At 38.9% G+C, this 27410-nt stretch overlaps 3 protein-coding genes across 9 annotated transcripts in view; 1 reads left to right on the plus strand and 2 right to left on the minus strand.

Moving 5' to 3' along the window:
- Positions 1 to 8345, minus strand: part of KIF14 (kinesin family member 14) — a 32883-nt gene extending 24538 nt beyond the window's left edge. Inside the window, exons 1-7 of one of the 2 annotated variants that reach the window (XM_064454779.1) lie at positions 8264 to 8345; positions 6775 to 6897; positions 5233 to 6433; positions 4606 to 4860; positions 3126 to 3213; positions 1672 to 1770; positions 42 to 94 (exon numbers count right to left, since the gene is read on the minus strand). In XM_064454779.1, coding sequence (XP_064310849.1) covers positions 42 to 94; positions 1672 to 1770; positions 3126 to 3213; positions 4606 to 4860; positions 5233 to 6344 — 1607 coding nt within the window. In that variant the 5' untranslated portion in view covers positions 6345 to 6433; positions 6775 to 6897; positions 8264 to 8345. The remainder of the gene's footprint in view (positions 1 to 41; positions 95 to 1671; positions 1771 to 3125; positions 3214 to 4605; positions 4861 to 5232; positions 6434 to 6774; positions 6898 to 8263) is intronic. The other variant, XM_064454780.1, reaches the window with a different exon arrangement.
- On the plus strand, positions 7807 to 8699 carry LOC135314125 (atherin-like). Its single transcript, XM_064455775.1, has 2 exons — positions 7807 to 7810; positions 7924 to 8699. Exons 1-2 carry the CDS (start codon positions 7807 to 7809, stop codon positions 8697 to 8699), a joined length of 780 nt encoding a protein of 259 aa, XP_064311845.1.
- Positions 8700 to 9047: 348 nt separating this feature from the next.
- DDX59 (DEAD-box helicase 59) lies at positions 9048 to 21463 on the minus strand. 6 transcript variants are annotated; one of them, XM_064454805.1, is made up of 10 exons: positions 21426 to 21463; positions 20859 to 20972; positions 17387 to 18216; positions 14943 to 15110; positions 14302 to 14391; positions 13640 to 13891; positions 12594 to 12746; positions 11971 to 12099; positions 10006 to 10265; positions 9048 to 9206 (listed from the first exon to the last, which is right to left on the minus strand). In XM_064454805.1, exons 2-10 carry the CDS (start codon positions 20923 to 20925, stop codon positions 9170 to 9172), a joined length of 1986 nt encoding a protein of 661 aa, XP_064310875.1. In that variant the 5' UTR covers positions 20926 to 20972; positions 21426 to 21463; the 3' UTR covers positions 9048 to 9169. The 6 variants fall into 6 exon arrangements, with proteins under 6 accessions (XP_064310875.1, XP_064310874.1, XP_064310880.1 ...); XM_064454804.1 differs by lacking the exon at positions 21426 to 21463 and having other exon boundaries at positions 20859 to 20984; XM_064454810.1 differs by lacking the exons at positions 20859 to 20972; positions 21426 to 21463 and adding an exon at positions 19684 to 19774.
- Positions 21464 to 27410: the final 5947 nt, after the last annotated feature.

The raw sequence follows: 27410 nt of genomic DNA on the forward strand, positions 1-27410 counted from the left end.
TACACCATACATGTACTAAAATGAGAACAGTTAATACTTACACTGTCAGGCCTTCCACATATGGTCCCAACACTGGATGTTCTCTTACACGAAGCTGGTGAGAATCATTTTAAAAGAAAAATTATTAGAAGTGCATTAGTTAGACCTAGCACTCAGGAATACCTTAAAATTATGAGAAAGTCTATCTACACCCCTAGTATGACATTTATCATTGAACGAAACTTAGCATGAATCATCTAGACCAGTATTTTCAGGAAAATACCTACAACTTAATTTTTCCAGCTGCCTAAGAAATCAGAGCAGACTGCACCAGGCCATTGTTCATAGGGCTAACTGCAAGAACATGTATCTTATATAAGATATTTACATAAGAAAAAAAGTCTTTTTGGAAACATAATAGATTTATGTCACAAAGTTCAATAGTTTTGGTAAAAAATAATGACAAAACTCAGATAAAAACAATCCTACTATAAACAAGGCAGTATAGTCTTTAATTCTATATAACTAGTCCACGTAAGCCCCAAGTTTAGGATAAAGGGCTTATTTCAACAGCAAATTGAATTAGTGTATATTCTTTATCATGAACTAAAACTATTGTTTACACACACAGCCAGTACAGTGTTCAATACATCAAAGTACAGAAAGTACTTTATTTTTTCTAGCAAATCAAACATGATAAATTCCTTCCCTGAATCCCCTACTTAACACAAATTTCTTTAATTTATGGTTTTACATATTCCAACGCACAAGCATTAAAAACTAGCTAAACTAGTTTAGCTAGTGATCCTTAATTAGTTATTCAGGTCACTGATTCCCCACCACCCCCCCCCAGCTCCTTGGGAAACAACCAGCCAACCAACAGGAAGAAAAAAAAGGAACTTCCTGACAGCCCCATGGCTCTAAGCAGTAAATTATCCAGGGCAAAGAATCTGAAAGATATTATCCATCTTGGTGCTAAGCTCTTATATAATAATAGTTTTCTGTAGCTGGGCAATGTAAATACACAGAGGAAAAAGCAGGGAAATATTCTCCCTTTGCAAATATTAACATTTTTTCATTAATATACTATGGACTGCAATTAGATACATAGAGTCAGTGGCAAACAGGCATCCCAGTAGATAAACAATACAGAGATATTTTCAGAAAGTGAATGGACGTTTCAGTAGGGCTGAGATCTGAGGAGACTGATGGATCAGCTACAATTAGGCCAATACTTCTCCCCCTGCCACACCACCATTAGAAGCCTCCTGACATTGTCATCCTTCCATTTTGGAAATCCATCTAAATTACAAGATTATAGCTCAAATTATATTGCACAGAAGATTCTTAATATAATCTGGAGATTTTGATAAATAATACTGTAAGAGTCTTTTTATAAAGGCTGATAAGATCATCTTCATTTTGAAGATGAGATGTTAACAATTTTGAGAGATTCTACTGAATTGTTTTGTTTCTATTTCAGCAAGATCTTTTTTTGCTTAGCATTTCTGAAGTGCCAAGCATTTTGCTTGAAGCCATATAGTGAGATTTTTTTTTTTTAATCCCATTATTCACAACAATATAAAGTACCTACATAAAGCAATGATAAATTGTCATTCGTGCATTATTGTTTACAAAATAGATGCCACTACTTTGAGATTATGCATATACTTGTTCTTGTGAAAAACTTACTGGTTGTTTCTTCTGTCTGCTTTCAGCTTTAAAGACAAGCAAATCATGAATTTTCTCATTGTATACTTCAAAAAAGCTCATTTCGAGATGATACAAAACCTAATAAAATTAATAATAGAAGTTATTAATATAGTCCACAAAACATTTTCATCATCCTGTGTTTCAAAAAATAACTTAAGTTAACAGATCCTGCTATTCAGTGCTACAGGCATTTGAACTGTCCTTACACACATGGACAAACACACAGAAAGAATAAAAAGAACAGCCTTTGTCAGCATGTTTTGCATCAGATATTCCTTATCCATGGAAGAATGTAAATACAAGTCTCTCATCCTTTTTACAATTCTAAGAGACATTCAGAGCTTCTAACCACAAATTATGATTTCTGTTATTACTATGGAAAGCTTTAGGTGCACAATTCAAATCTCAAGTGCTGTACTGTAGTCAAGCTGGTTCCTCAAAAGTTATTCTGCACCAGAAATTTAGCCTAAAAAAGCCTTAACAACAGTGAGACAGAAAAATAAATATACCTGAAGAATTCCCACAGACAAACCCCCTGTATACCTGCATTGTCAGTTTGGGCCTTTTCTTAAGGCATGAAATGGGTTTAAATTTTTTAAGAGTTTAAATTACTTAGAGAATCATAACTGAAGACATAAGTTCACCATTACTACACCAATTAATTGGGGCAGAAACAGAATGTAACCCTTCATTAACACACTCTGGAAAGGATTACGACTTTGTTGTTTTTAAATCCATACACCATAGCCATAGGCCAGGAATTCAAATCAAAATACACTGTGATCAGATAAAATATTCCCACCCCCTCTCAGAAGACCACTCTTTCATATCAAGTTAACATACTAATAAAGGTCTATTCTCAAAGCAGAGAAGAAAACATGACATTTTTTACAATAAAAACTTTAAATTCTTAAAAATATTTAGGTGAGGGTAGTTGTGGGGTTTTTTTATTATTTCAGCAAGAATATAGAGCTAGAATACTAGAATTAGAATACTATTAAAGTGTATTTCACTTTGATATGTGACAATGTTTAAAGATAAATTCATACTTTTTAAAGTTTATTTTATATGCCTCCACTGAAAGGATGGAACCCACTAGGATTTCTTTTTATCTCTCCTCACATAAATCTTACCTTGTAAGACATGCTATATAGAGGAAAGAATTCTAGTCTAGTGACACATCAAAAATGCCATGTCCATATTTTATTTTTACATTATTGTCACTGAGGAAGCAAAACAAGGTTGATTTTTACTATTTAACCTGTTAATCAGAGCTACTAGCAGAAATAAGATTTGAATCAGCAAAAGACTACAGACATGAATAAATGGATCATTTTAAGGTATAAAATGAAAGAATGAAACAGGTATCAAAATACTGAAACACATCAGTTTCCTCATAATTCAATGTAAGGTCAATAGCACAAGGATACTACCTGTTGCTTGTCCATTTGTGCTATCTGAGTAAAAAGATCTTCACAAAGTCTTGGAATTATTCCTCGGTCTTCATCAAATCCCATCATCCTGTAGTTACCAAACAAACATGCTAGTTCAGTTGTGTAACCCTCTATAGCTAGTTCTAATATTATTTGTATAGCTCTAAAGCTGAAATGACACAGGCTTTTGAGTTATAGATTTCTGTCACTTATTACTTCTAAGTTGGTGCTTGTTTGAGCAGGGAGCTGGACAAGATGATGTCCAGAGGTGTTCTCTAATTCATCCATTGAGAAATGGGTTGAAAACCTAAGTCAAATGAAAACCCTACAGCAACAGAAGAGTAAGTTTATAGTAAAACAGTAAACCTAGACATTTGATATCCCAACATGCATGCATTTTATATTCTCTGCACCCTACCAGTGCAGTAAGGTAAGCCCCTCAACACCTCTGGCATAGTTTTTTCCTGTCTAGTTCTGTCACTGCAGAACGCCAGTGTACTGGATACAGTCTAGACTCACGCAGCTGCACATATAGCTTCAGCAGAAGTCTGTTGTGTAGACCTGACCTGAGGAGGCAGTTACAACTGATACTAATTTCAACCTTGCTGAAAATACAAAGGGGTGAAGGTAAGAGTCTACCTGAACATGGAGGAAAAGAAAAAAATACAACAAACCTACAAACAGGATAACAACTGTGATACTGAGCATACCTTTCTGTTAGACCAAGGTAAATAAACATTACAAGGAAAAATAGAGTTCCCGCTTAAAAAGAAAATAAGTTCTCTGTATAAGTTCTATATCTATGATAAATTGAATAAAAATTTAAAGTGTGATAAATTGAATAGAAACATTTCTGATCCTCAGCTACATATTTAAAGTCTATAGTACTTCATGGTAATTATAAAGCTCTAGAACTGATTTTAATGGAAGAATGATTGGAAAGAAAACAGTTCACTAAGCTTTCTATTCAAAGATATACACAAGGTATGTAAAATTGTCTGGGAGTATTTTGGGTAAAGATCAGATTTCAAATAAGTAGCACCACAAACATCTGGAATTTTTTATTTATTTAAAGTTCTGAAAGAGTCAGGACCATAATTAGAAATATCTTTTAGAGGTCTTTTCCAAACAACATGCTACTTCTCACACAAAACACACACTGGTGAACAACAGCACTGGGAGAGTCTGAGAAACTCTCAACATTAATAAAGGGTTTTCTTCACTAAATTCTCTAGAAAGAGCTTTTATTTTCTTCACTAGACACAGAAAGAGGTCAGTGTCAGATACATAAAAATATTCTACAGCTAACTTCATCTCAATAACTATATTATTTTAATTATTTTTGTTTTAAAATATGCAAAAACATTTTAACACAACTCAGTAATTATGAAATCTATTCCATATAAACCCTTCTTATTACTTTGCATTGCATAACAATTGGCTCCTACAGAATTTTAACAATTAATAATTAAGAACTTACGTGTATGATTTTCCAGAACCAGTCTGCCCATAAGCAAAAAGACAAGTGTTATATCCCTCAAAAGCTCTTTCTAGGAGCGGCACTGCCAGTGTTTTATAAATCATCGATTGGCTTGCAAAATTAGGATGACACTTGTCAAAAGACCAGAAAGAAAAGTCATAGCTGAAGCTGTAAACTTGGTTTGTGGCTGGATTTCGTACAGCTGTCTCTGAACCACTCATGGAGATTACAGGGAGTGAGCTTTCATTTTTCTCTCTAGATGAAAGCAGGAAAAAATTAAAAAGTATAAGCTACATGCTTTAAGTTAGTCATTTCAATCAACTGCCTTCTGGAAAATAAAAAGTTCAGTAACCATTGTTAAAAAAACATTTGATGAACATACAAAGTATTCAAGCTCAAACCATTTCAGCTAATGAACATGTGAAAAACAGCCCAAACACCTATAAAGTGAACTCAACCTCTTAATAAAATCTTTATCTTGATGTTGCATGAAATATCAGCTCATTTCTAAGTATGTGTTACATCCTTATTTGGTCAATGATTAAACAATTCAAAAAATACAAAGCAGGAATCAACATACACTGTAAAAGCTACTATTAGCATCAGAAATAAGCCCAGGATACAAACCTGTTACTGAAAGGCCGTACACGCACAGCTACAATCACTTTGCTGTTTTCCACTTTGAAAACATCTTCCTCGGTGCTCTTGCTCTCAGCTAGACTTTGTGTTTTCTCTCTTGGTTTTAAACTTCTACTCACAGAAGGAGAGCTGAAGACACTAGTTTTCTTCTCAGCTAGAATTTGAAGATGAGGTGTTCGTTTATTTGGAGTGGACAGAGATGGTTGATCCTGAGAAGCGCTGTTCTTTGGTGTCAGCTTAACCCCTGTAAACCCTTCTGTTGAACCCTTTGTTGGTGTCCTTGATCTTTCCAAACCGTTATGTTTTGTAATCAAATGTTGCAACCTTTGCTTTCCAACTAGCTTATTTATATTGCCTTTTTCATTCGGTTGTTCTCCTGATATCCTATTAATATATTTTGACATAACTAATTGTTCTGATTTAGAAACTTCATTTTGAAATTTTATGTCCGCAGCACTTGTCCTATATTTTAAATGTGTGGAGCTATCATTTTCACACAGGCCATCAACAACACCAAAGGAACCCTTGCTGTTCAGATTACACTGCAACTTTGTACTTGACTGACCCTCAGCTAACTTAAAGCTTGGTATAACATCATGAGTATCATTATTAATATTTGGAAGTGCAATCTTGTAATTTCTTTGTGCAGCAGAGTCATTATTTTCTATTCCAAGCACAGTATTCTGATTAATTTTGTTCTTCTCTACGGAGCCAGTCCTCACTCGCCTCTGCAGAGTAAGTTTTCTCTCCATTTGTGTATTTTCCATGTCCTGTGTTGTGTTTGTATGCAGTTGTTCACTACCAGACACTGATTTTTTGCTTGTTCCAGTTCTCCTCTGGAGTGTTAATCTGCCTTCAGGTTTAAGTGCAGTTGATGCATCACTTGCTTTTTTACAGGCTGAAATCACATATGTCCTATTTATTTCCTCAACCTTGTTCTGAGAACAAGAGAGTAGACTATCCTTTTCTTCTCCTGACACCTGTGATTTCAGTTGCTGCCCAGAAGCTTTGCTACTGGTATTCTGTGAAGAAGTCTTCTGCAAAGTAGTAGTACATTGTGCCTCAGAGGGCCTTCTTGCAGGAACTGTATAAATAGGCATTTTGTCTTCCAGCAGGTTAACATTAGGTTTTTAATAAGTACAAGCACCTTTAGTAAAAGATTATTTCTAGCTGCTTCTTCTTATGGAATCTGGGGAGACAAAGCAAAAGTTTTTATGATGCTCATGTCCAGTGTGAGTTATGTTTCGGTTCATGGGGAGTTCCTCACATATACTGCAGTAAATATATGTCCCCAAACATTAGTAACAATTAGTATCCCATTTCACCTCCAGCACTTAAAAAAAAAAGCCATTCTTCTATATTCAAATGGCTGCTTCTGCCAATAGTAGGCTATTTGATTCCATTTATTGAGTTTTATGATTTGTTTCAGAAAGTAAACCAAACATTATGAAGAAGCACCAGTTGGTACAAAGAATGATCTAACTATAAAGCAACAAAAATCACCATGGACATTTCTTCCAAATGACCTACCATGATCCCCAAAGAAAGGGGATTCAAGATGGTGCCTCCATTCACTCACAACTATTTGTACTCTTAGTGTTTCACAACTAACAGACTCCAACAGAACAAAATTATTAACGCTGAATAGGGAATCTGTGAACACAGAAAACAGATTTTTTTTTTCAGATTTTTGATATATAAAACCCACTCTCAGAATAGGATAGTTAATAAAGGTAACTCTTACAACATGCCTGGACATTATTTAGTTAACTATAGTACACATACGCCCAGCAAAACAAAAATATACCTAGCCTAGACAACAGAAGAAAAACTGTAAAATGTGTTCCATGTCCTTTCATGTAAATATTTAGAAAGCTGTATACCTCCAATCTGTAAAGAAAACTATACTTTCACTGTTGTATATACATCACAGTTACCGAGTTGTTATAGGTTTGACATCACTGTGCACTACCGGCTTTCCAGCTACAATTTATTTGCTATTAAAAGTCAACTAGTAGTCACCTGCCTTAGATCCTTCAAAAATTGCATATATCATTAACAAAAGCAGATGGCAACGGGGGGGGAGTGGGAAGGAAAGCGAGATGAGAACAACTGATGTAGAAGCAAGCATTAATGATTACTCCAACAGAATTTGCTTTTAACGCTACATGTTTAAGTTATAGCCTTTGGAACACTCTCAGAATTCACTTGTACACGTGTTGCGACTGCACAAGGTTTCCACAGTTCAAAAGTTGCGAGGAAAGTTTCAAGAATTTCAAAGCGGAGGGTATTTATTGCTCAACCCAGTCTGATACAGGAAACTACTTATGTGAAAGCATACATTTTGTGGTTCCATCTAGTAGGCAGTAAATAAACACGGTTGTGAGCCACGAACTGTTTTAGGGCTTTCTGAAAAGTCCAACTTTTCTATTTAGCTTTAAAATAACTAGCATAAGAACACAAGTTCTCCCCTCCTGCTGCTGTAGCTGTGCCTTGCAAATATTCACAAACCTTTCCTGCAGAAAGCCCAAGCCTCCCCATTAAAAGTTCCTTCATTCTAAAATGAGTGAGGCTCGAGGCCCGTTAGAAGCACACTTGTTCCTCATTTTTAATTGATTACAAATACTAGAGATGAAACCTAAGCGTTCAAAGCTGGGCGAAACCCTTACCCGCCTTCAGGAAGCCCCCCCTCTGCAGGCCAGCCCCGTCAGGCTCCCCACGCAGCCACACACCCGCCTCGCGACCGCCCCGCCGGAGGCGCCCCTCAGCCCCGCCGGGCCCGCCCGCCGCCGCAGGGGGAAGGCGAGGAGGAAGCGGCGGCGGCCGGCAAAGGAGACCCCGCGGGGCAGCGCCTCCAGGGCCCGCTGCCCCGCGCCGCCCACCCAGCTCTGCCGCTCCCGGAACAACGGCCCACCCGTGCCGCGGGCCCGGGGATGGAGGGAGGGATGGAGGGAGGGATGGTTGGAGGGATACCTGCCTGCCTGCCTGGTCCCTCCCCTCACCCGCCATCCCACCTCACCCGCCGCCACCCTCGCTCCGCTCCGCTCCGCTCCGCACAGGGCGCGGCTCGCGCCCGCTGCCTGCCCCGTTTGAATGCGCCGGGCCCACAGAGATTGGCTCCTGAGAGGACCTACGTCAGAAGGGGGCGGCCGCGCGCGCCCCGCCCCGCCCCCCCGCGGGTGTCCCCCGCTCCGTGGCGGTGCCGCCGCCGGCACCCCGCGGGCACTCGGCGGGCGGGAGGCCCGGCTCTGACCCGCCCCGCCCGCCAGTCCGCCAACAGCGCCGGCCTCGGAACCCAGCGCGTCCCGCAGCGGAAACCGCGGGGCGCCGACAAGTTTGGTGGCTGCAGGACGGGAAAGGCTATCGAGTCCCGCCTCGTGACGTCCCCGCAAGGAGCAAAAGCTGCTCTCTTGCCGCAGGATGCACGCGTGTTAGAAGAGATCTGGCATTTATAAAAACTGCGGCGGAGCGAGTATGAGAAAGTTTTAAAAAATTCCAGTAGAGGGAGACAAAAGACACAGCACTGGGGGGGGGGGGGGGGGGCTTAAAAACTTTGAGATTATGTTGAAGTAGTAGCCGCAGTGCATAGAAAATAGTTGAAATCGTAGTATTGTATTTCAGATTATCAGAATTCATAGTAGGAGTTTGTCATTAGCAACTACATCACTCTCTTATTGTTAAAGAGCCCCCAGCACCAGTGCCAGCTTATGTCATGCAGCTTGCAGTAGGTAAGACCTGCTCTTTTTGTTTCCAGCGGGGCGGGGGGGGGGAGGGGGAAGGAGGAATCAGCAACTAAGCTTTAAAAAATTAGTTTACTACCCAATAAAGTCAGTCTATCTTATTGCTGTCCTTTGGCCAAGGAGCAGTCATACAACACACCTAACTGCCTGGGACATCTCAGCCTGCCAAAAAGGAGGAATGCATCTCAGCACATGAAAGGTCTTGATATCTGGTCCCATTTCCTGAAAAAAAATGAAACAGCATCTGGTGTCAGAGAATGGCAGCAGTTATGCTTAAATGAGCAGTAAATAAGTAAACGTGACCAGTTACACATTAACTACAACGTTTCATGTAACAAGAACACAAATTTCTTATTTAACTTATGTGGTTTATCCTATTTCTCAACAATGAAGTTACACTAATAACCGAGTATTTCTGCTATTGCAAAGTGCTTGAGCAGGGCTATTAACTGGTCCATAGGCAATAAAGGAGAAACTCACCTTTCAGTACTGTTTACCAACAAAACTTGCACATATGTTCACATGAAACCCCTAGAGAACATACTGAGGATTTTGAGAAATGGTCCCAGCCAGTGGAAGCTTTTACGTAAACTAACAGGAAGAGATTGAGGCTTATTTTCAGACACCGGCCACCAATTCTTTCTTTTTTTTGGGGGGGTGGGGTAGGGGTGGTGTTCCTTTGCAAAGATCTTACCTCAATATAATGGCATAAAAATTACCAGAAAAGTGTGTTTCACAAAAATTCTGAAATTCTTCAGAAATATTAAAACAAAATGAAGCATATCTTCTCAGTTTATGTTGCAAGCAAGACCAAAGACTACTGGTTTTGAAAAAGGGTTACTTAGAGTATTTTTACTAGGCACTACAGCAATTCAAACCCACAACAGTCTATTTCAAAAACGAGACTCCTTACAAAACTGAATATATAAACTTCTTGAAAAAAATAGGCAATATACAAGGCATCATAATTCCATGTTTATTTTTAATTACAATTACATAACTATAAATATATCTTTATTACCTCTGAGAACTATTTCTGTCATGTTTTCTAATAATGTCCATAATATTATCTCCCGTTACAAGACTATTCTGTAATTGTTTAAGTCTCTGTTGTTCCCTTCTCTTTTGGTCATGAAGATACGGGGAATTAAGCAGCTGTGGGGGAAGAATGGTGCCTGTTGGTTTTACCCTCTTCACAACATCCCAGAAGAGTTTCTTGCTGTTGTTATTGATAAAAGTAATTGCAGTTCCACTATGACCCAACCTCCCCGCTCTTCCAACCTGAAAAAGAAGAAACTCTTTTTAAGTTATCAATATTAAATGGAAGTCTTTCATATACACTTAATTTTCTGTTATAACCCAGCAGCTAACCTAAACGACGAGGCCAAATCTCTTTAGCTCAACCTCTAAGCACGATGTTTTAATAAACTTCCTGAGTTCAGGATACGCAGACCTGAAGCTTTAGCTTAAATGCATTTAAAAGTGCCACTTGCTTATGGGACATACCGGAAGTCCAACGCTGATGCTAAGATATATGATCTAGCCTATGGGAAAAGGCTTACAGTAAATCTGGTCTGAACAAAATGTTTTTAAAAAATATTTATTATAGCAGTGCTACATACATGTACCTTGTATCAAGCATGATACATACAAGCATGACCATAAAAAAACCCTTTACTTTCAATGTTCTAGTAACTTAAAATTATTTCTCATTACCATCCAAAGTGCTTGAAAAACTTAGAGAAGAATCTACTCTCTATTTAGGAAGAGACAGTATCTCAATATTGGTATAGTTTTGATGCTGGGAAAGACCATATTTATTTATTTACTACTTGCCTGAAACTTTAGGAGAAAGATAATCAAAAACCACAAAGGTGTTGTGCCGTTAGTAACAAACTACTTTAGAAGTTCATGAGACTGGATCCTTCCCCAAGTTCCTTCCTGCCTATTCAGAACAGGGCTAACTTCAAAGTTACAACAGTTCACTCAGGGCCTTGTCCTATGGAGTTCTGAGTGTCTCCAAGCACAAAGGTCCCACAACCTCTCTGGGAAGTCTGTTCCACTGCCTGACTACTCTTACTGTGAAAAACACTATTCCCTGTTATCAGCCCAGAATTCCCCTTGCCATTGTTGTGACGATTGGCTCCCGTCCTCTCACTGTGCATGCCCAAGAAGAATTTGGCTCTGTCTCTTCCGTAACTGCCCATTACCACACAGAAGAAAGCAATTAAATCTCTACTCCAGCCCAAACAAGCCCAGTTTCCTCTGCCTTTCTTCATGTGTCACATATGCCAGGCCCCTGACTTTGGGCTTTCTCCAGATTGTTGGTTTTTCCTGTAGTGATGGCCTCCAAAACTGGACACAGTAGTAGAGTACTGTGCCTTCTTAAGTGCCAAAAGAGGGTAATTACTAGTTCTCTTGATCTGCTAGCCAAACTGGGGTTGGGTGTGTGTACATATACATAAATACACACATGCATGCAACCCACACACCATCTCTGCTAAAGGAAGAAATCCTCAGCAAAAAACTCCGAGGAGATACCGGAGTAGGAAGAGGGAATGAGAAGACTTCATGACTGGTTTCCTGATTTTATTACACGCATAGCCCACACTGCAGACGCGCTGCAGCAAAAAAAGAGTGGTATTTGGCCTTTCTTCACACAGTAAACACATGATAAGCTTTGCTTTCTATAGACACAAAATGATACAAGAGAGTACGAAACAGGAAGAATAATACTGCAAACATAATCGATGTAAGGACACTTAGGTTTTAGTAACTTACACAGGAGATGGAAGAACAGTGTTCCAGATTTTAGTAATTTACGTAAGAGACTTATGGAAGAGATATTCAGCACCTTCCTTTCTTTTCTATAAAAACAATATTCTGAAGAGGAAAACAATCTTTATATTTACATTTAAATTTCCATAGGCAGATGTCATACTTCAGTATACTTTTCAAATAATGCTTTAGCAATTCATTTGTTTACCTGATGTACATATTCATCCATACTTGAAGGCATATCAAAATTGACTACCAGTTTGACATTGACAAGGTCAAGCCCTCGTCCAAGGACTCCAGTACTTACTATAACTTCATACTTCTCTTGAAGTAATCCCTGGCAACAGAGGAATAAACAAAAATTAATTCTTTTTTTCCTTACTTATACTTTGAACCTTTCCAAGCATAGGCTAGGGTTAGTTATACTGTATAAGAACACACCCAGTGGGATTATTCCGTTGCAGAATAGAGAATGGTCCTTCTGAATTCTTGACTTAAATAGGAATATAATTCACAGAGCTAATTAAAGAAAGATCAAAACCACAATTTTAATTAAAATTTCATAATTTAAAGTTAAATACATATTTAAATTCCCATTTCAAAGCAATTCACCTAGGAAATAGTCTCCAATATTTATCTGCATTTAAGATGGCATTATTGTCTACAGTTTTGCTTGGTCCCACCTGTCTTCTCCTCTCCCCCAGTAACATTCCAGGTTTTACTGCAGAAAAACCATAAATTATGACTTAACTCGTTCAAATTAAGCCACCTTTAAAAAAAATTGGATGTTTTAAATCTATCAAAAACCCCATAACTTTAGGAGGCACAAACCTGTAATATGTCTGTTCTTTCCACCTGAGACTTTTCAGAATGCATAGCTGTACATTGCAATCCTGTAATCTTATGAACAGCATCACTCAACAGATCTGCTCCTAGCTTACAGTCCACAAATACCAACACTGGAGGCTTGAAGAGTTTCTTATCCTGTAAAATTAAACAGTTCATCTAAGAAGGTATTACAACAGTTTCCTGCTCATCATCAGCGACTTGGATTCAATTTCTTCTGCTCATAATCTCTAATATTAACAACACTTTCAGATGAATAAATGTTCTTGGATTCTAGAAAGGAAGGAACAAGATACCAGCCATGAAACTATACCAATCTGTACCTCATAAACATATAATGATTTGTAGACTCAGAACACAAGTTTATATCAGTATATGCATTTTTTAGGAGTCAGAAGCTTTCTTTTATGTTTCTTTAAATGTTACATAGTAATTCTGAATGTCCTTAAGTTCTGAGGTTCAGTTAAATATTCTTTCTTACTTCTTGGATAACCTCAGCCAAGACTCCAAAATTCCGCCCCCCAGAAAGTACTCATAAAAGATCTGTATTATTATTATTATTATTCATATGAAAAAAATTCAAAAACTAACTAAATTAGCTTTCTCACTGGTTTCTTTAACGACTTTTAAAATGACAAACCACTCCCAGGCCATAAAGCAGCTATGATAGTTTTAAGAAAGTCCAGCTCCCCTACCACTCACAGATAACCAGTACAAATCTTCAGGATGTCATGCTGTGAATCACAAAAAAAATTATCAAAATTAAAATTTTAACTTGGATCCCAGCACAGGAATCTGGTTTGCTGCTGCACAGGAGGCGGCGTGAGCAACAGGGGTGGAGTAATCCCTGAAATTGCCATTAAAGCTCCTACACTGTAGAACTACTGAAGTGATTAATGCAGTCAGATGCTCAACCTCGCTCCACCTCTTCACTACATACAGATCAGTATTAAAGATGAGAACCTGACAGAGACATGTAAAGACATGAATACTTTTATAAGTTGTTCTTATGAGAAAATTATTACACTTACATTTAGTATTTCAAACAGCTTTTTCTTTTTAGATGGTTCTTCTACCCACAAGATAATTTGGCGAACATTAGAACATGGCAGATTCTTTTCTCCAATTGTTATTCTTACAAAATTGTGCAGAAGCTGATTTGCTAAGTGTTCAATGCCCACTGGAATCGTGGCTGACACCAGTATGGTTTGATGATCGTGAGAGATGTCTTCCAAAATATCCAACACTTGCTGCTGGAAACCCATTTTTAACATGGTATCCACCTAAGTGAAAAATATTAGATTTGTACCAGATTTTTCCAAAAGCAGCAGAATCCTCGACTTGACAGAAGAACCATAATGTATATGACTGGCATGTAATAATCCAAATGCAGGAGCATTTTCAGTCAGAAGAAAAGCTAAGTGAGAAAATTAAAAACAAATGGTTCACACTGGTCTAGAAGCATTACCCCGTTATGTACCTAAGTCTTTTATAGCCAACAGAACACGCATTGTTTAAACAAACCTAAAATTGTGTTTAAAAATGCATTTTTCTCTTCAGAAATATATTTTATCTTGATAACGACACTGTATGCTTAATCAGTTAGACTAGAGCCACAGTTAGAAAAGCCACTCACACTGGCTCTTCAAGGACCACTGTACAGGGAATACAGCCCTGATAACTAAAAACTTACTTCATCCACCACTACAATTTTTATACCATGCAGCTGAAGAGAACTTTGCTTTAAAATCTCGAGAAGTCTTCCAGGTGTTGCTATTATAACCTAAAAAAGAAGAAAAAAAAAAAAACAACCAACAAACAGAAAACCCCCAGGAGTTAGAAATTCCATGAAAGGACAGATGACTGTCCTAGAAAAACTATAAAGTTACAGCACATAGGTGAGAAGGGCACTAATTAATGAAATTACTTGCATTCAAGTCTTAAAACTTTTATAGATAACAATAAATTATAAAGCCTCAAAAGGCAATGGAACTTTTAGAACTGTAATGGAAGTGTCTAAATATAAGCAATGTAATCTGCATTAAAAATGAACTATCTTTCCTGTAAATTACAACTCCTTGTCTAATCAAATGGCATATTTCAGTCTTTGAAAGCAGCAACATCTTTTTAAAACGCTATTATGTTTAATCAGAAGTCAAAATGTTGAAAAAAATCTATTACTGTAAAATTTTTAAGAGCTAACAATTATTTTAGTAGTTTAGACTTAGGAAAAACACATCTTTTGTGTGTCCATACATGTCAACAGTAACATTTTTCTGTCAATATCATGAAAACATAACTCTATACAGGATCTTTCCACACTATAGTCCTTACCTTAACACTTTGCTTGAGACGGTGAAGCTGTGGTGGCAGTGGTAAACCTCCTACCAGGAGAACTGTTCTCATGTTTGGTAAACCAGCCATCAGCTCTTTAGCTTGTCTCTCTATCTGAATTGCTAACTCCCTTGTCGGTGCCAAAATAAGGGCAGATGGAGTTTCTGTCTAGAAAGAGGGGGGAGAAATCTGTTGAACATGGAATTGTTTTGTTATTTAGATAAAAATGTTTCAAGATTAAATCTCCCAGTACTAATATAAAGTATATAGTGCAGCTACTCTGGATACAATTAGACTGCTAATACCCCTTCTATTTGAAGACAGAAGGTATAGAGAGATTATACCTTTAACAATGCAGGCCAAGGAAGTCTATCCCTCAATTACTCAACTTTTGAAAACAAAAAAAAGCAGGCATGTGTTTAAGGGCACTGTTAGAATAGCTTCCTGACAACAAAGGCCCAGAAAGCCAGTAGTCAGTTGTAAAGACTGCTTTTTTCTGGTTTAGTTATTGCACTGAATCTGGACAGAAATTCAGAATAAATTCCACATGAACTCAAAACACAGTATGCTAGCTGAATTTAGAGATGATAAAAAAAAAAGTTTTTAGAAGTCTTGATGGTACAGGAACAGATTATTTCCCTTTACTGTCTTGCGTACCACTAAGTAAAAACTTTAAATATTAGTCATAGAAGATAAGCAGTGATAGGAACTTTATATTGCAAAAGCATATGTCTCTGAAATTTAAAACCAAAACTAATTGTCCCTCTGACCCACTATTAGCCAGGTAGAAATGAATCATTAAAGTGGTACAGTCTCAATTTTTTTTTTAAGTTCCTTATATAAGGATCTTCAACCAAATTATCACCCCACTAATACTTCTGCAACCCAGAAAACACAAAATTACAGTGTAGTAATTCCTCTCAGATTAATATAGATTCCTAACTCCAGTTAACACATACTTAAAAAAGTAAAAAGAACATAAGGTAAAACAGGGGGTGGGGAAAAAGGCTGACTAATGGTCTAGTTCCAAGATGTATTACATCAGTAATACTGATCACCTTTTCATATATTGATACTACAATCACAAATTCACTTAACATTTTTCCAGATGGTATGTGTTTCTTTCTAGTCTCCAACTGGAATATTTAAAAGGGACCAACAGTAGGAGGTTGCTCCTTTCCCACTGCATCATCAAAGGAACTACACAGTTAAATCCTTGTCTCAAGAAGGGCTTTTTGAGTTTTTTTCAAGTGGGCAACAGTGCTTAACTAAACAACTTACCACCACAAAAAAGGTATCTATGTAGATGTGGAGAAGCCAGAAAACTGTCCGGTATCTCATAACCAGATGACCCTTATGCTCTTAACATCTCATCTCTCTTTTACATTAAAAATGAAAATTATTTTAAACAACAAAATAATTTCCTGACATATACATTAACTTGTAAAGTACCCTGAAGATGAAGAATGAGAAAAATCATGTAGAGAAATTAAGTTTTATTCAAGTCCCCAATTTTGTGCATGTTATTATAAGCATATAACTGTCTTGCAGACTTTAATGATAATCAGACAGAAGTGGTACTGGAGCGTAATACTCGTGTTCTTAAATGCTCCTATATAGCGCTTCCATTCTTAAAACTAACCCTATAGTACTTTAAAGATTAAAAGAGTTACTTAAATAATCTTTAAATTATTCATTTGAAAAAAAATTATACACACACACATTTGTGTGTGTATATATACCTGTATCTATAAAGGCATCTAAAAGTCCAAAACCTCAACTAGAATCAGGTCCAGAATTTCCAAATATATTCTTATGCACCTCTTTTTGAATAAAACCACTAAAGCAAAAAGAAATACTGAACCACACACAAGGTACGGAATAGTATTTGCCATTACTTCTCACCATATATTCATGTCCTTAGAAAGAAAAAGTCTTCCTAATTGCCACAGTATCAAAGGGAAGACTATATAACTAGAGATTTCAGAAACTATATTACTCCAAAATCATGTAGTTATTTGATAGTCAGCTGAAAATACTCTGTGAAATCATGCACATGCCAAAAAGTCACTTGCAGCCATCTGATATATCAAGATATATGAAAAACTTCTTGCAGAGGGCCTGGAATAATCTTCACTTTCTATTTTAAGCCATTTAGGAAGTTTACCACAGAATTTAATTACCTTTCTTAACAAGGAGAAACTGTATACTAGATAATATTAAGAGAGTTGCTTCATCTCCTGACCAAAGTGAAAACACATTCAAAGTCATTAAAAATAATCAGCACATACACCCTCCTGCCAAGAACCAACTGCCCATCAATCAAAAGTAAAATAAATCATGGAATGTCAACAAAAAGCACTGCAATTACATTCTCAGTTACATTGGGAATCTAAGACACAAATTTGCAAACTACTTTCTCTGAACACACAGAGTTCCATTACCTCTTTCAAAACCTTCATAATAACAGGGAGTAGGAAAGCTGCTGTTTTTCCGGAGCCTGTGTCTGCGCTAGCCACAATATCCCTCCCTAACAGTCCAACAGGGATCATTTGCATTTGGATGGGAGTTGGGACCTCATAGCCAGAATTCTTTAAATTATAGTTTAAAGTTTCAGGAAAACCACAGTGTTCAAACTCTACAATAGGTCTTGGAACCTGCTGTCCCTGGACAGCAATACCTAGCTGCAGTTTAAGGTTCTCAATCTGTTCATCTCGCAAACCTAAAATAAAGGAATGATCCTTATAGGAATAAGGCATATTAAGCAGGTGAGTTTCTGCTTGAGATTCTGCGTTTGTGAATTGATCAGAATTTAGCTTTTTTTCCTTTTCTTGAGATTGTAGAAGGTGTTTGGCTTTACATTCCAAGCTACAAACATCTTCATCCGTTTTGTCGCAGATATATTCTCCATAGCGACCACACACAACACATACAGGTTCTCCAGGTTCTGCCCAACGCTGGGACTTGCTGAAGGATTTTATGGGTTCTTCCGAAGAGCTACCTTCATCAGTATTTTGGTTGTCCTTTCCCAAAGCTGTAGTAGCAACACCGAGATCTCCAGCTACAGGTTCCGTGCGTTCTTGTACAGCTTCATTCAAATTGCATCTTGAAGCAGAAGTTTCTGTTCTAACTGACTTACAGTCTTGGAACTCAGTTGTCTCCTCTAGCAAAGATCCTCCATAAGACAATTTATTTTTCTTAGCTATACCGCTTCTGTCATCATCAGCAGTCCTCTTGACTTTAAGAGATCTTGGTAAAAACATGCTTCCATACACTAGAAAGAAAGTTGTTACAGTTGTTAGAAACTACTACTATTGAGAAAGGTGCCTTTCACTGTTACCACAAAAAACTGAAGTCTAGGAAATGTATTTGCAAATCTAGAAACCAACTGTCAGTCCCTGAAAAGATCTAGAAACTGCCTTGTTTAAAAATTATCTCGTCCTTAACAATGTTGATGCAATGTAAAGCAGTACTTTAAAGTAACAGTGAAAGCATGGAGCAATAGACAGAGATCCACCTACAGTTAGTTTTCAGTATTAGACATTTGCAGTTGAATGAAAGCTTTGATTTTTCACTATCTGTTGGGAAATTTGTCTATTTTGAGTCAGTCGTATTAAAATCCTTGGAGAGTTTAGTTGTTTCTAAGAGAAGATATAGAAGCAGAACATGCATTCTTCTAAGCTATGAAAAAAACAACCCCCAAAAAATCATTAATTTTGAAAAGGATGTGAAGTTTAGTACAGAACCATCCAAGACCACTCCTTTTGTTATCCTTTTCAAAGTCCACCCAAATTTGAAAAGACTGTAAACACCGACACCTGTCTGAGAACAGCTCTGGCCTGTTCCCAGTGTCCAAGAAAGAGCAGAGACCTAGACGATCCGTCTGCCAAGTCTCTACTGTAATACAAGGAAGCCAAATTAATCGTCCATAAATAACCGTAACTTTTATATTCTGAAACTTTCAGTAGTTGACTCTGAAAGCGGCGGGCGTTCCCACTAATCGTTTGGTACGGCACAATCAGTAAACAAAGTACACAGAATACCACAGTTTTGTTCTGAATTAATCATACCGTGCATAGCAGTCCCTGTTAACTTCTTTTTGCATCGGTTTTCTGAAAATACACAAAATTGCTCTCTGTTTACAGCCAGCTATTTTCTGCGTAGCTCACAGCAACGCAGAGCGAGGAAGCCCCGCGCTCGGCCGGGCTCCGCCGGCTGAACCCCGCGGCCGGCACAACACCGGCAGAGCCGCGCCGCCGGGGCGGAGGCTGCTCCCCGCTCGCTCCTGGATCGCAGGCCAGAGCTCACTACTTCATTTTTCGCACCAAATGAGGGCTGCCCACAACAAACCTCCTCACAAGCTCTGCAGCCTTTCAGGCGAGCAGAGCAAACCGTGCTGACGAAAAATATTAGGACCCTACGGGGCTCCTCGGGAGGGCCACGTCCCGCCGCCAGCGGTGGCCCCCGCTGGGAAGGCCGCTGCCCGCCGGGCCCCCGGGCAGCCCGGCACCCTCCTCCCCCGCCCCCCCCCCTCCTCCCCCGCCTACCCAGCCCCCCCCCCCCCCCGGCAGCAGCTACACACCCCGCAGGAGGCCACGAGGGCGCGGGGCCGTTCTCATCCGCCAGCCTCCCCACCACCCTGCCCGCACCCCCGCTGCGAGGCGGAGCCCGGCCCCCACCTCTTCTTCCCTCTCCTCCTCCCCCCTCCTCCTCGCCAGCGCAGGGACGCCACCTCACGTACCGCTACCGACAGGCCGCCGGCCCCGCCGCCGCCCCTTCTCACAAAATGGCGGCGGCCCCACGCAAGCAGCGCGCCACGTTAGGCGGAGTGCGCTGGGAGAGGAGCCGGCGGGGCGCGCCGCGGCCGGGGCGAGGTGGGGGGAAGCGAGAGGAGGGGTGGGAGCTCCCGGCCGCACGGGGAGGAGTGGAGCGGCGCGGCGCGGTCGGGCCTCTGCGGCGGCCGCGCGGGCTGAGCAGAGGGCGAGAGGCGAGAGCCTCACGGTCGCCCGCTCCCGGGGGCGGCCAGGCCTGCGTGCTCGGCCCGGCAGGGGAAAGCCGCATCGCCTGGAGGTGTCACCGCCGAGCTCAGTTTCGGTTTGGGGGGGGGCTGAACCGCGCGGTTGTCGCCCCTCTTTGGGTCTGCGGGGCGGGCTCGCCCAGCACCCCCCGCCCGTATTTACAGCCTGAGGGGCCAGGTGCTACGGACACACGAGTGTGTGCACACGTGAGAAAAACATGTCATTACTGCACATGATGGAGGCGTCAGGCATGCCAGATGAATGCCCAGTGCACGTCATAACCCACTTAAAACACCTAGAAGGGCATGATGAGCTGTTCATACACTGCAAATTAAGGACGTTATTTTCAATAATAAATAAGCATACCTTATTTACACTACACCACAAGGCATGAGGACGCCAAATTTATCACATTTCACTGCAGGGCAGAAGAGACTTTAAGACTTAGCTTCAACCTGTGCTCTGCAAGACAGCTTAGGTGTGACTGCTGCGCCAGTGCCGCTGCCCCAGGCAAGCCAAGTGCATGGAAAAGAGTACTAAGGTTTGGATGTACGTCCACTGGGAAGGCTGATGGTTTTAGCTGCTTGGCCATTGGGAACAAGGGGGTCGCTGCTACACCCTTTCTTTCCAAGGACTCATGTCCCAGAAGGAGGTGAATGGACCTGTCCCAGATACTTCATTGTAAGACCAGGAGCCTGAAGGTGGTGTCACTGTGTCTGCACCATTTGCAGGAGGTCCTGGTTTTGAGCACAAGCAGGAAGACCAGAGTGTTCCCAAAGTAAAAGTATAGCCTATGTCCATAAATGATTTGGTGCATGGGAAGGATATCTTGTAGGGAGCTGTCAGGGTTGATGTACTCCCATGCACTCCACATACTCCAGAACAGATTGCACCTTACCTCCCTCCTCCTCCATCATTGATCCCATTAGCCTGAAAGCATCCACATTGATGGTGGGGAGTTCCATTTTCTTTCTGGATCATTAATTTTGTTGGTGACCATCACCATTTCCTGCTAAAAGAGAGTATCCATAAATACTAGCAGCCCCTTTGGAAACACAGTTTAATGGCAGGCCAGGGGAACAGTCAGAGGAACCTGTGGGAATGGGGTTAAAACACAGACAGAAAGTTGGGGGCTTTTGAGCAGGTGACTGCAGCATGCTGTAACATACAAGGCTATTCACACTTGAAATATGGTCTATCATTAAGTCTGCTGGATTTCTCTGTAGTAGATTACCACAGTGGCAAGACAAAGTTAGTGCAAATAGGGGGTTTGTGTCTGTACAGGATTTTTAATTAACAGATACGACTGGAAGAGACTACCAAGTTTCTGGAAAGATTAAGTGGGCATTTCTAGGCATGAAAAACTTTCAGGAACCTTTCACCCACACTCAATACATTCATTCTCTGTGAAAATCCCCACCTTTCTCTGATTCAGCCTCTGTCGTTCCCCTTTGTTTGCACTGACCTTCTTTTCTTCATTTCCCTCCTGGAGAGTTTCTAACATAGGCAAACTTCCTTTTCTTACTTCCATTTGTTGTTTCCTAGAATTCAAAACATCATTTGCTTAGTAAAGACCAGTATTTGAACAGTATTCAATATGGATGAAATGCTCTATACTCTGTAAAGTCCATATACCAAAATGCAAACATCCTATATGTATCTCAGTTATTTCTATTTTTTGCTAACAGTAGATTTCTTTACAGAAATATTAATGTAATGGAAGCAACTGGATCTTAAGAAAATTAAAGTGGCTTTTTTTATTATGGTAAGAACACTGTTGTTTTCTTGAAAGCTACCATTCTGCCCTCACCTGCTATGAGAGAAGAGTTTGCATACTTTGATTACAGAGACACATTCAAGCTCTTTAAGATTACATAATATTGTCCATATTGTAATACAACTGCTTAGCATTTTTGTCCATAGTACATATTCCTGCTGTTCTAAGCTGCAGAATGCAGAAGTCTAGCATATGTATTTCTGTGGAAGGAATAATGTAGTCAGTGGGTGTATTCCACGATTCGCTTATGGATGCATGACTCTCATTTTTTGCTCTACCCTTTATGTGTTTCATGAGAACATGATTTAGTTAGTAATGAACACTTTCTAATTAGGCACTGATATTTTTTTAATCACTTGAAAGATACACATATTTTATTGCAGTTTATAAGATCATCTTTATATAACAAAGTATTATAAATGCAACACAAATTTACATTCTCCAAACAGAAAGCCTGCCTTTACTGTTGATAATACACACTAATGGCTTGCTTTCTTTAGCATATAATGGTCTTTCAGATGAACTCAGACTTCATCACAGCAGTAAAGATAAAAAGAGGTCACAGAGATTATTCAAGCTGGTTAAAGACTAAAAGAAACCAAGTACTGAACAGTCTGCAGGATTATGTTATTAATAAAAACCAGCAGCCTCCCTTTCTCTAGTTACATCACTGATTATCTAGGAATCCTTTAAAGAGTTGTTTGATAAGGACAACTGCTAATACCTAATAAAAACTTCTGTATTACCAGAAAAGGCTGGTATAATCGCCCTTGTGATTATGGGAAATGTCACTGATTCAGAATACTTGACTTTGAAAAAGCTCTTAAGGGGTTCCCTGCTAAAAATTTTAAGGGCACTAAAAAAATGCAGGGTAAGAGGACATTGTCTTGCATAGACATACCACTGATTAGAATACGGGAAAGAAAGCTTAAGGACTCACTAATAGGGGGTCCCACGGTGGAGGGAGGGAAGTCACCAGTGAATTCTGCAAAACTTGGTACCATTTTGCAGTTTGATATGGCAACCTGAAGACCAAGAAAGCGAGAAAGTTTGCTGGGAATGATATCTGAGATGCTTAACACAAGGGCCACCAGAAGAGCTTTACAAGACCCTTAGCAAGACTTGGTAATGATAACAGTTGAAATTCAGACAGACATATGCAAACCTAGGCACACAGACAGGTATCTTCATGTTGAGTACAGAATGATAGGTTCTGAATTCAGAACCAAGTTCTGAATATTAAGAGGAATAACTTTGTTAAAGCATCAGTCAGTGTGTAACAAGTTACATAGTAGGAAATACTAGGAAAAGAACATTACTGTATCAACTGGCAGTTCACCTGTATGAATGCTCCTTGTAATTGGGATTTCCAAATCACTCACCCTCCTTGTCTAAGAAAGACTACAATAGATCTTGAAATTAAGTTTTCAAAAGGGACTCTATGGATATTCAGAGGCCTGAAAGGGCTTACATGCAAGACACAACTACGTAAACTCATCAGTCTGAAAAAGAGGTGGCTGAGGAACAGACACAGTAGATCTACTGTACCTTGCGTACAGTAAAATACTGTCTATTTGTCCTGTCATAAAGGCTGGACAGCTCTTGATAGTTCATTCTTTCTTCAAAAAAAAAAAAAAATGACCAGGAGTCAGGTATTAAAAAAAGTACTAACAAAATGGATTTTTTTCAGCCATTGCTTTGACCCTCTCTATACTTATAAGTGCACTACTTTAATATACATGCTCTGCTTTGAAATTGTAATATGCTTTATAGTAAATGCTCACAACTGGAGAGGAGTGTAAACTTCCACAGAATGTAGTATGTTATTCTTTATTTACTTGAGAAGTTAATCAGGGTAGATGTACCAAAAACTCTTCTGGAGCAGAGACTGTGCTTTGTGGGCTCACTAAATAAATAATTTTTTTTCCTGTAATAAAGCATAGATCTTCTAGTCACTTTCCTAAGCTTTTATAGAATGCTGAAATATATAAGAGTAATAGATAGCCTTGGTGAATTTAATTCTCATCCTCTCAGCTCTTGATGCTGCTAATCAGATCCAAGGTGAATGATATTTTAATAAGATTTTTTGAACTTCAAGTTTTGTACCTTTAAGTTCACCAGTTGGTACAAAAAGTCCCCAGACAAGATGCTCTCAGATATCCTGCAAGAGTTTTGTCTTGGTATTCTTCTTCCTAAAACTTAGTTAATTCAAGCACTGGCTGAATAAAGTTGGGTTTAAGTCCTGTTAGAAAACCACAATTAGGACAGTAATTTTTGCACATTCTGGACAATTTAGCTGGGGATGTCATCATGGAAAAACTTAATGTTTCCAGGTCATGTTAAAAAAAAAAACACCAACACCTGTATTTTGTATAGTCATATTGTTATTTAATTTAGCTGTAAAACACCAAGAATGTACAATTTTCTCATCTTGTCTACGCAGCATGTGTTCCAGTACAGTAGCTGCCTAGGAAAGTATAATATATTGTTATTAGAAACCCCTGTTCAAATATAGTCCTTATATAATTAATAGGCCTCTTCAGACTAACTTCTAAAATAACTATTAGGAACTAGAGAAGTGTAACAATGCACACACAACAAAAGGACTAATACATACCAACATAGATTTACTACATGGACATACAGCAACAGATTATTTTGACTCTATGCAAATTTCTGTTAAGATAACACCAATACTATTGATTAAAAGTAAAAATAAATACAAAACCAATAAGCATAAAGTATTAATAGTAAGGTATGCCATTTTTTGGCCTATTTTAAATTATATCAGGAAGATTTTTCCATATTCACACTCATAGTTTCTATATCAAGTATAAAGAAAGCAAGCGTGGCACCTTGGATTCCTGCCCTCGATTTACAAGCAGGCATTTCGCCCTATAACGTCTCACAGCCATTCTTTAGAAGCATGAACCAACCTTTCCCATCACTTGCAAATAAATAATTCAGTAAAACAAGATTGGATTAAAGCAGGAGACTGAAATCCCTGTACTCCCAGGCACACTAAAGTCATAAGAAACAGGCATTCTGCATGCTAATTTAGAGACAGTATCACAAGCATTTCAAACAGCTGCTTGACTATAACATATGCCTCGGCTCTCCACAGCGATACCTCCCAGAGTGACCCCCTTAATTAAAACCCGTACCAGAACACAACCTGTAGGCACCTCTCCATGAACCTGGCAAGCAAGGTGTTTGCCGAGTTCCACACAGTGATTTGATTAACAGATAAATACATCCCAAAGGGTAAGCGTCCAAAACATTTTAATACAGTGCATTTTAAGTTTCCTTTGTAGCCAACATTTCCTCATGTTATGTTTGAATTTTCCACTCAGAGTGAGCTCCCAGTGTATGCAAAACTACTGAGAATGGACTCAAATTGGAGTCCAAATAGCACCTAATGCATCACTCCCTCAAGTGGCAAGTGTCAGTACTGACAAATCTGAAAATTAAAACATACCTCAAAATAATGTGTCTCATCAAGAGGAATAGGTTTGGGTTTTCTTTATGCTATTAATTATTTTAAATATCTCAATATGTATCCTATGTATCATTATTCTAAATTAAGGAATCCCAGTGCCTTAATGTTATTTTTTAATGTTACAATGGATGAAGACTATTAAGTTAATGAAGAAGTCACTTAGAGAATAAAAATGACTCCCTGAATTATTTTTCTTTTTAAAGTTTGTCACAGTATGCATAATTGGAGTTAACAAAACATCCACTGCTTAGGTGGAAGGGAGGGGGAATGGCTTTCTATTCAGAAGACATGGAAGTAAAAGCATGTTTACTTGGGGATGGGCCCCTGTGTCTGCCCCACCTGATGCTATGATACTAAATATTTTTGTGTTTCTTTAATGTTTGGGGATTTTAAAGCCACTCAGCAGATTTGTAGGTAGGTAGTCAACAGCAGCTCCAACCCAAAGCATACTTAATGAATAGTTCTTTGATTGAAGGAGTGAGTCAATGACTCCACTGGTTTCTGAATTACAGCTTTAAAGGAACCACACCGGAAAAATCCAGATGATCTAAAAACAAATAATGGTGGCTAGCCATTAACTAGTCAATCCTGCTCATATTCATACAAAATGTCCTGATTTAGTACAGATACTGCAGCATACTTGTTCTGAGGCCTAGTTTTTTCTAATTTTGCTTAATCCAAACAGGCAACAAATAAGATTTTTGAAAGTAAATAATCAGTGAAAGAAGCCTTGGGCTAAGATTTTCAGGTTTCCTGAGCATCCTCTTTGTTTGAAGAGCCACCTTACAAGGAAACATTGGTCAATATTAGTATGTGCAGAAATCTGTGGTAAAATTGGAATTTAAAAAAACCCAAAACTTAAATCTGAATTCTTAAAGCATATTACTGACATGGTGAGTTTTGGTGGTTTGGCTTTTTTTTTAAAACAAAAAAAAGCAAAGAGCAGTCCTGCCCTGAAGCTCTGGCATTAAATGCCACTAGTCCATAGGGAAATAACTGTACAGGACAAATCATGCAAAAATTGTGAATATAATTAATGTATGTGATTATATGCTCAAATATTGCATATAATACTTGCTTTGAGAATCAGTGGACTCTCTGATTTAATATCACCGTAGCAGTAGCACAACTTTAAAAACTACAACAAATACAATTATCAGCTTCTTTATACAAGATACAGAGTAGCTTCTTCCAGTTAATGATTTTAGGATATGAGAATAATTTAAACTAACTTACAAATCTCTGTTACGTGTCTGAGACTTACAGAACAAGGATTTGATCAAAAGATTGCAAAGACAATTGCAAATTTCCAGGGACTTCAGTAACCAGTAAACCGGAACCCAGATTCTTAGAGAATTCAGGTGGAAATTAATAGGATTAAATAAATCTTGAAATATAACTTAATTAGAGGTGCAAAATTAAGAATTAAAAATTCTCTCCTTTCATGTTAATCTATTTTTCTTTCTGAGAGGTTATAAAACATTGTATTTGAAAGCTGCTTACGAGTTTGCCATTTAGATTTGTGTTCCAATTAATAAGGCTCTTTGAAGGCATATGAGATTGGCATCTATTCTAAAAACAAGGTAACACTCCCACAACATGCACTTACTGAAATTAAACCCTTTTTTCCCACTCTGAGGTCCCAGACAAAAGGATGGGAGAGGAAGAAAAGAAAATCCACAAGAGACAGCAGGAATCATTAAGTTCCAGCTTGTCAGATGACCTGTGTTTGATGTGTGTTGCCACCTGCCCCCTCAGTAAGCTCTTTCCAATCATATCGCTTCTTAAGAGAGGAAGACCTTTCTAATTATTCAGCAAGTATGATAAATGTAACAGTTTATGCTGTGGTGCATTGCATTTGTATTACAGGGAGACAGGTGGAAGGAGGACAGAGTTATAATCCATTAGGGTGACAGACTGAAGGAAAAATTTACATCATAAGCCTTTCGAGTAAATGGGTAATAAATCTCCCTTTCCAAAAATTTCCCTTTTCTAAAGCTCCTACCAGCATTGCTAATTTTGAGAGCAGAAACCACTGTACTAAGAGTGGTCTGGAAAACATGCAAGAGAGCTGCTAGAAACTAGCCTTTTTATCAGTTGTCTTGTTAAAATCTGTGCCAACAGTAGTCATTAGGTTTAACCTTCATACTTCCCTACATTACATTTGGTCCCTA

The sequence above is a fragment of the Phalacrocorax carbo genome, chromosome 6 (genome assembly GCF_963921805.1).
Source record: "Phalacrocorax carbo chromosome 6, bPhaCar2.1, whole genome shotgun sequence".
Classification (NCBI taxonomy): domain Eukaryota; kingdom Metazoa; phylum Chordata; class Aves; order Suliformes; family Phalacrocoracidae; genus Phalacrocorax; species Phalacrocorax carbo.

Coding starts and splice junctions, on each gene's coding strand:
- DDX59 (XM_064454805.1), bottom strand. CDS start 20,925: ATGGAACTCCCCACCATCAATGTGGATGCTTTCAGGCTAATGGGATCA. Junction 13,892..14,301: donor AAATTGTAGTGGTGGATGAA/GTAAGTTTTTAG, acceptor TTTTTCACTTAG/GTGGATACCATGTTAAAAAT. Junction 12,747..13,639: donor AGCTGTTTGAAATACTAAAT/GTAAGTGTAATA, acceptor TTAATTTTACAG/GATAAGAAACTCTTCAAGCC.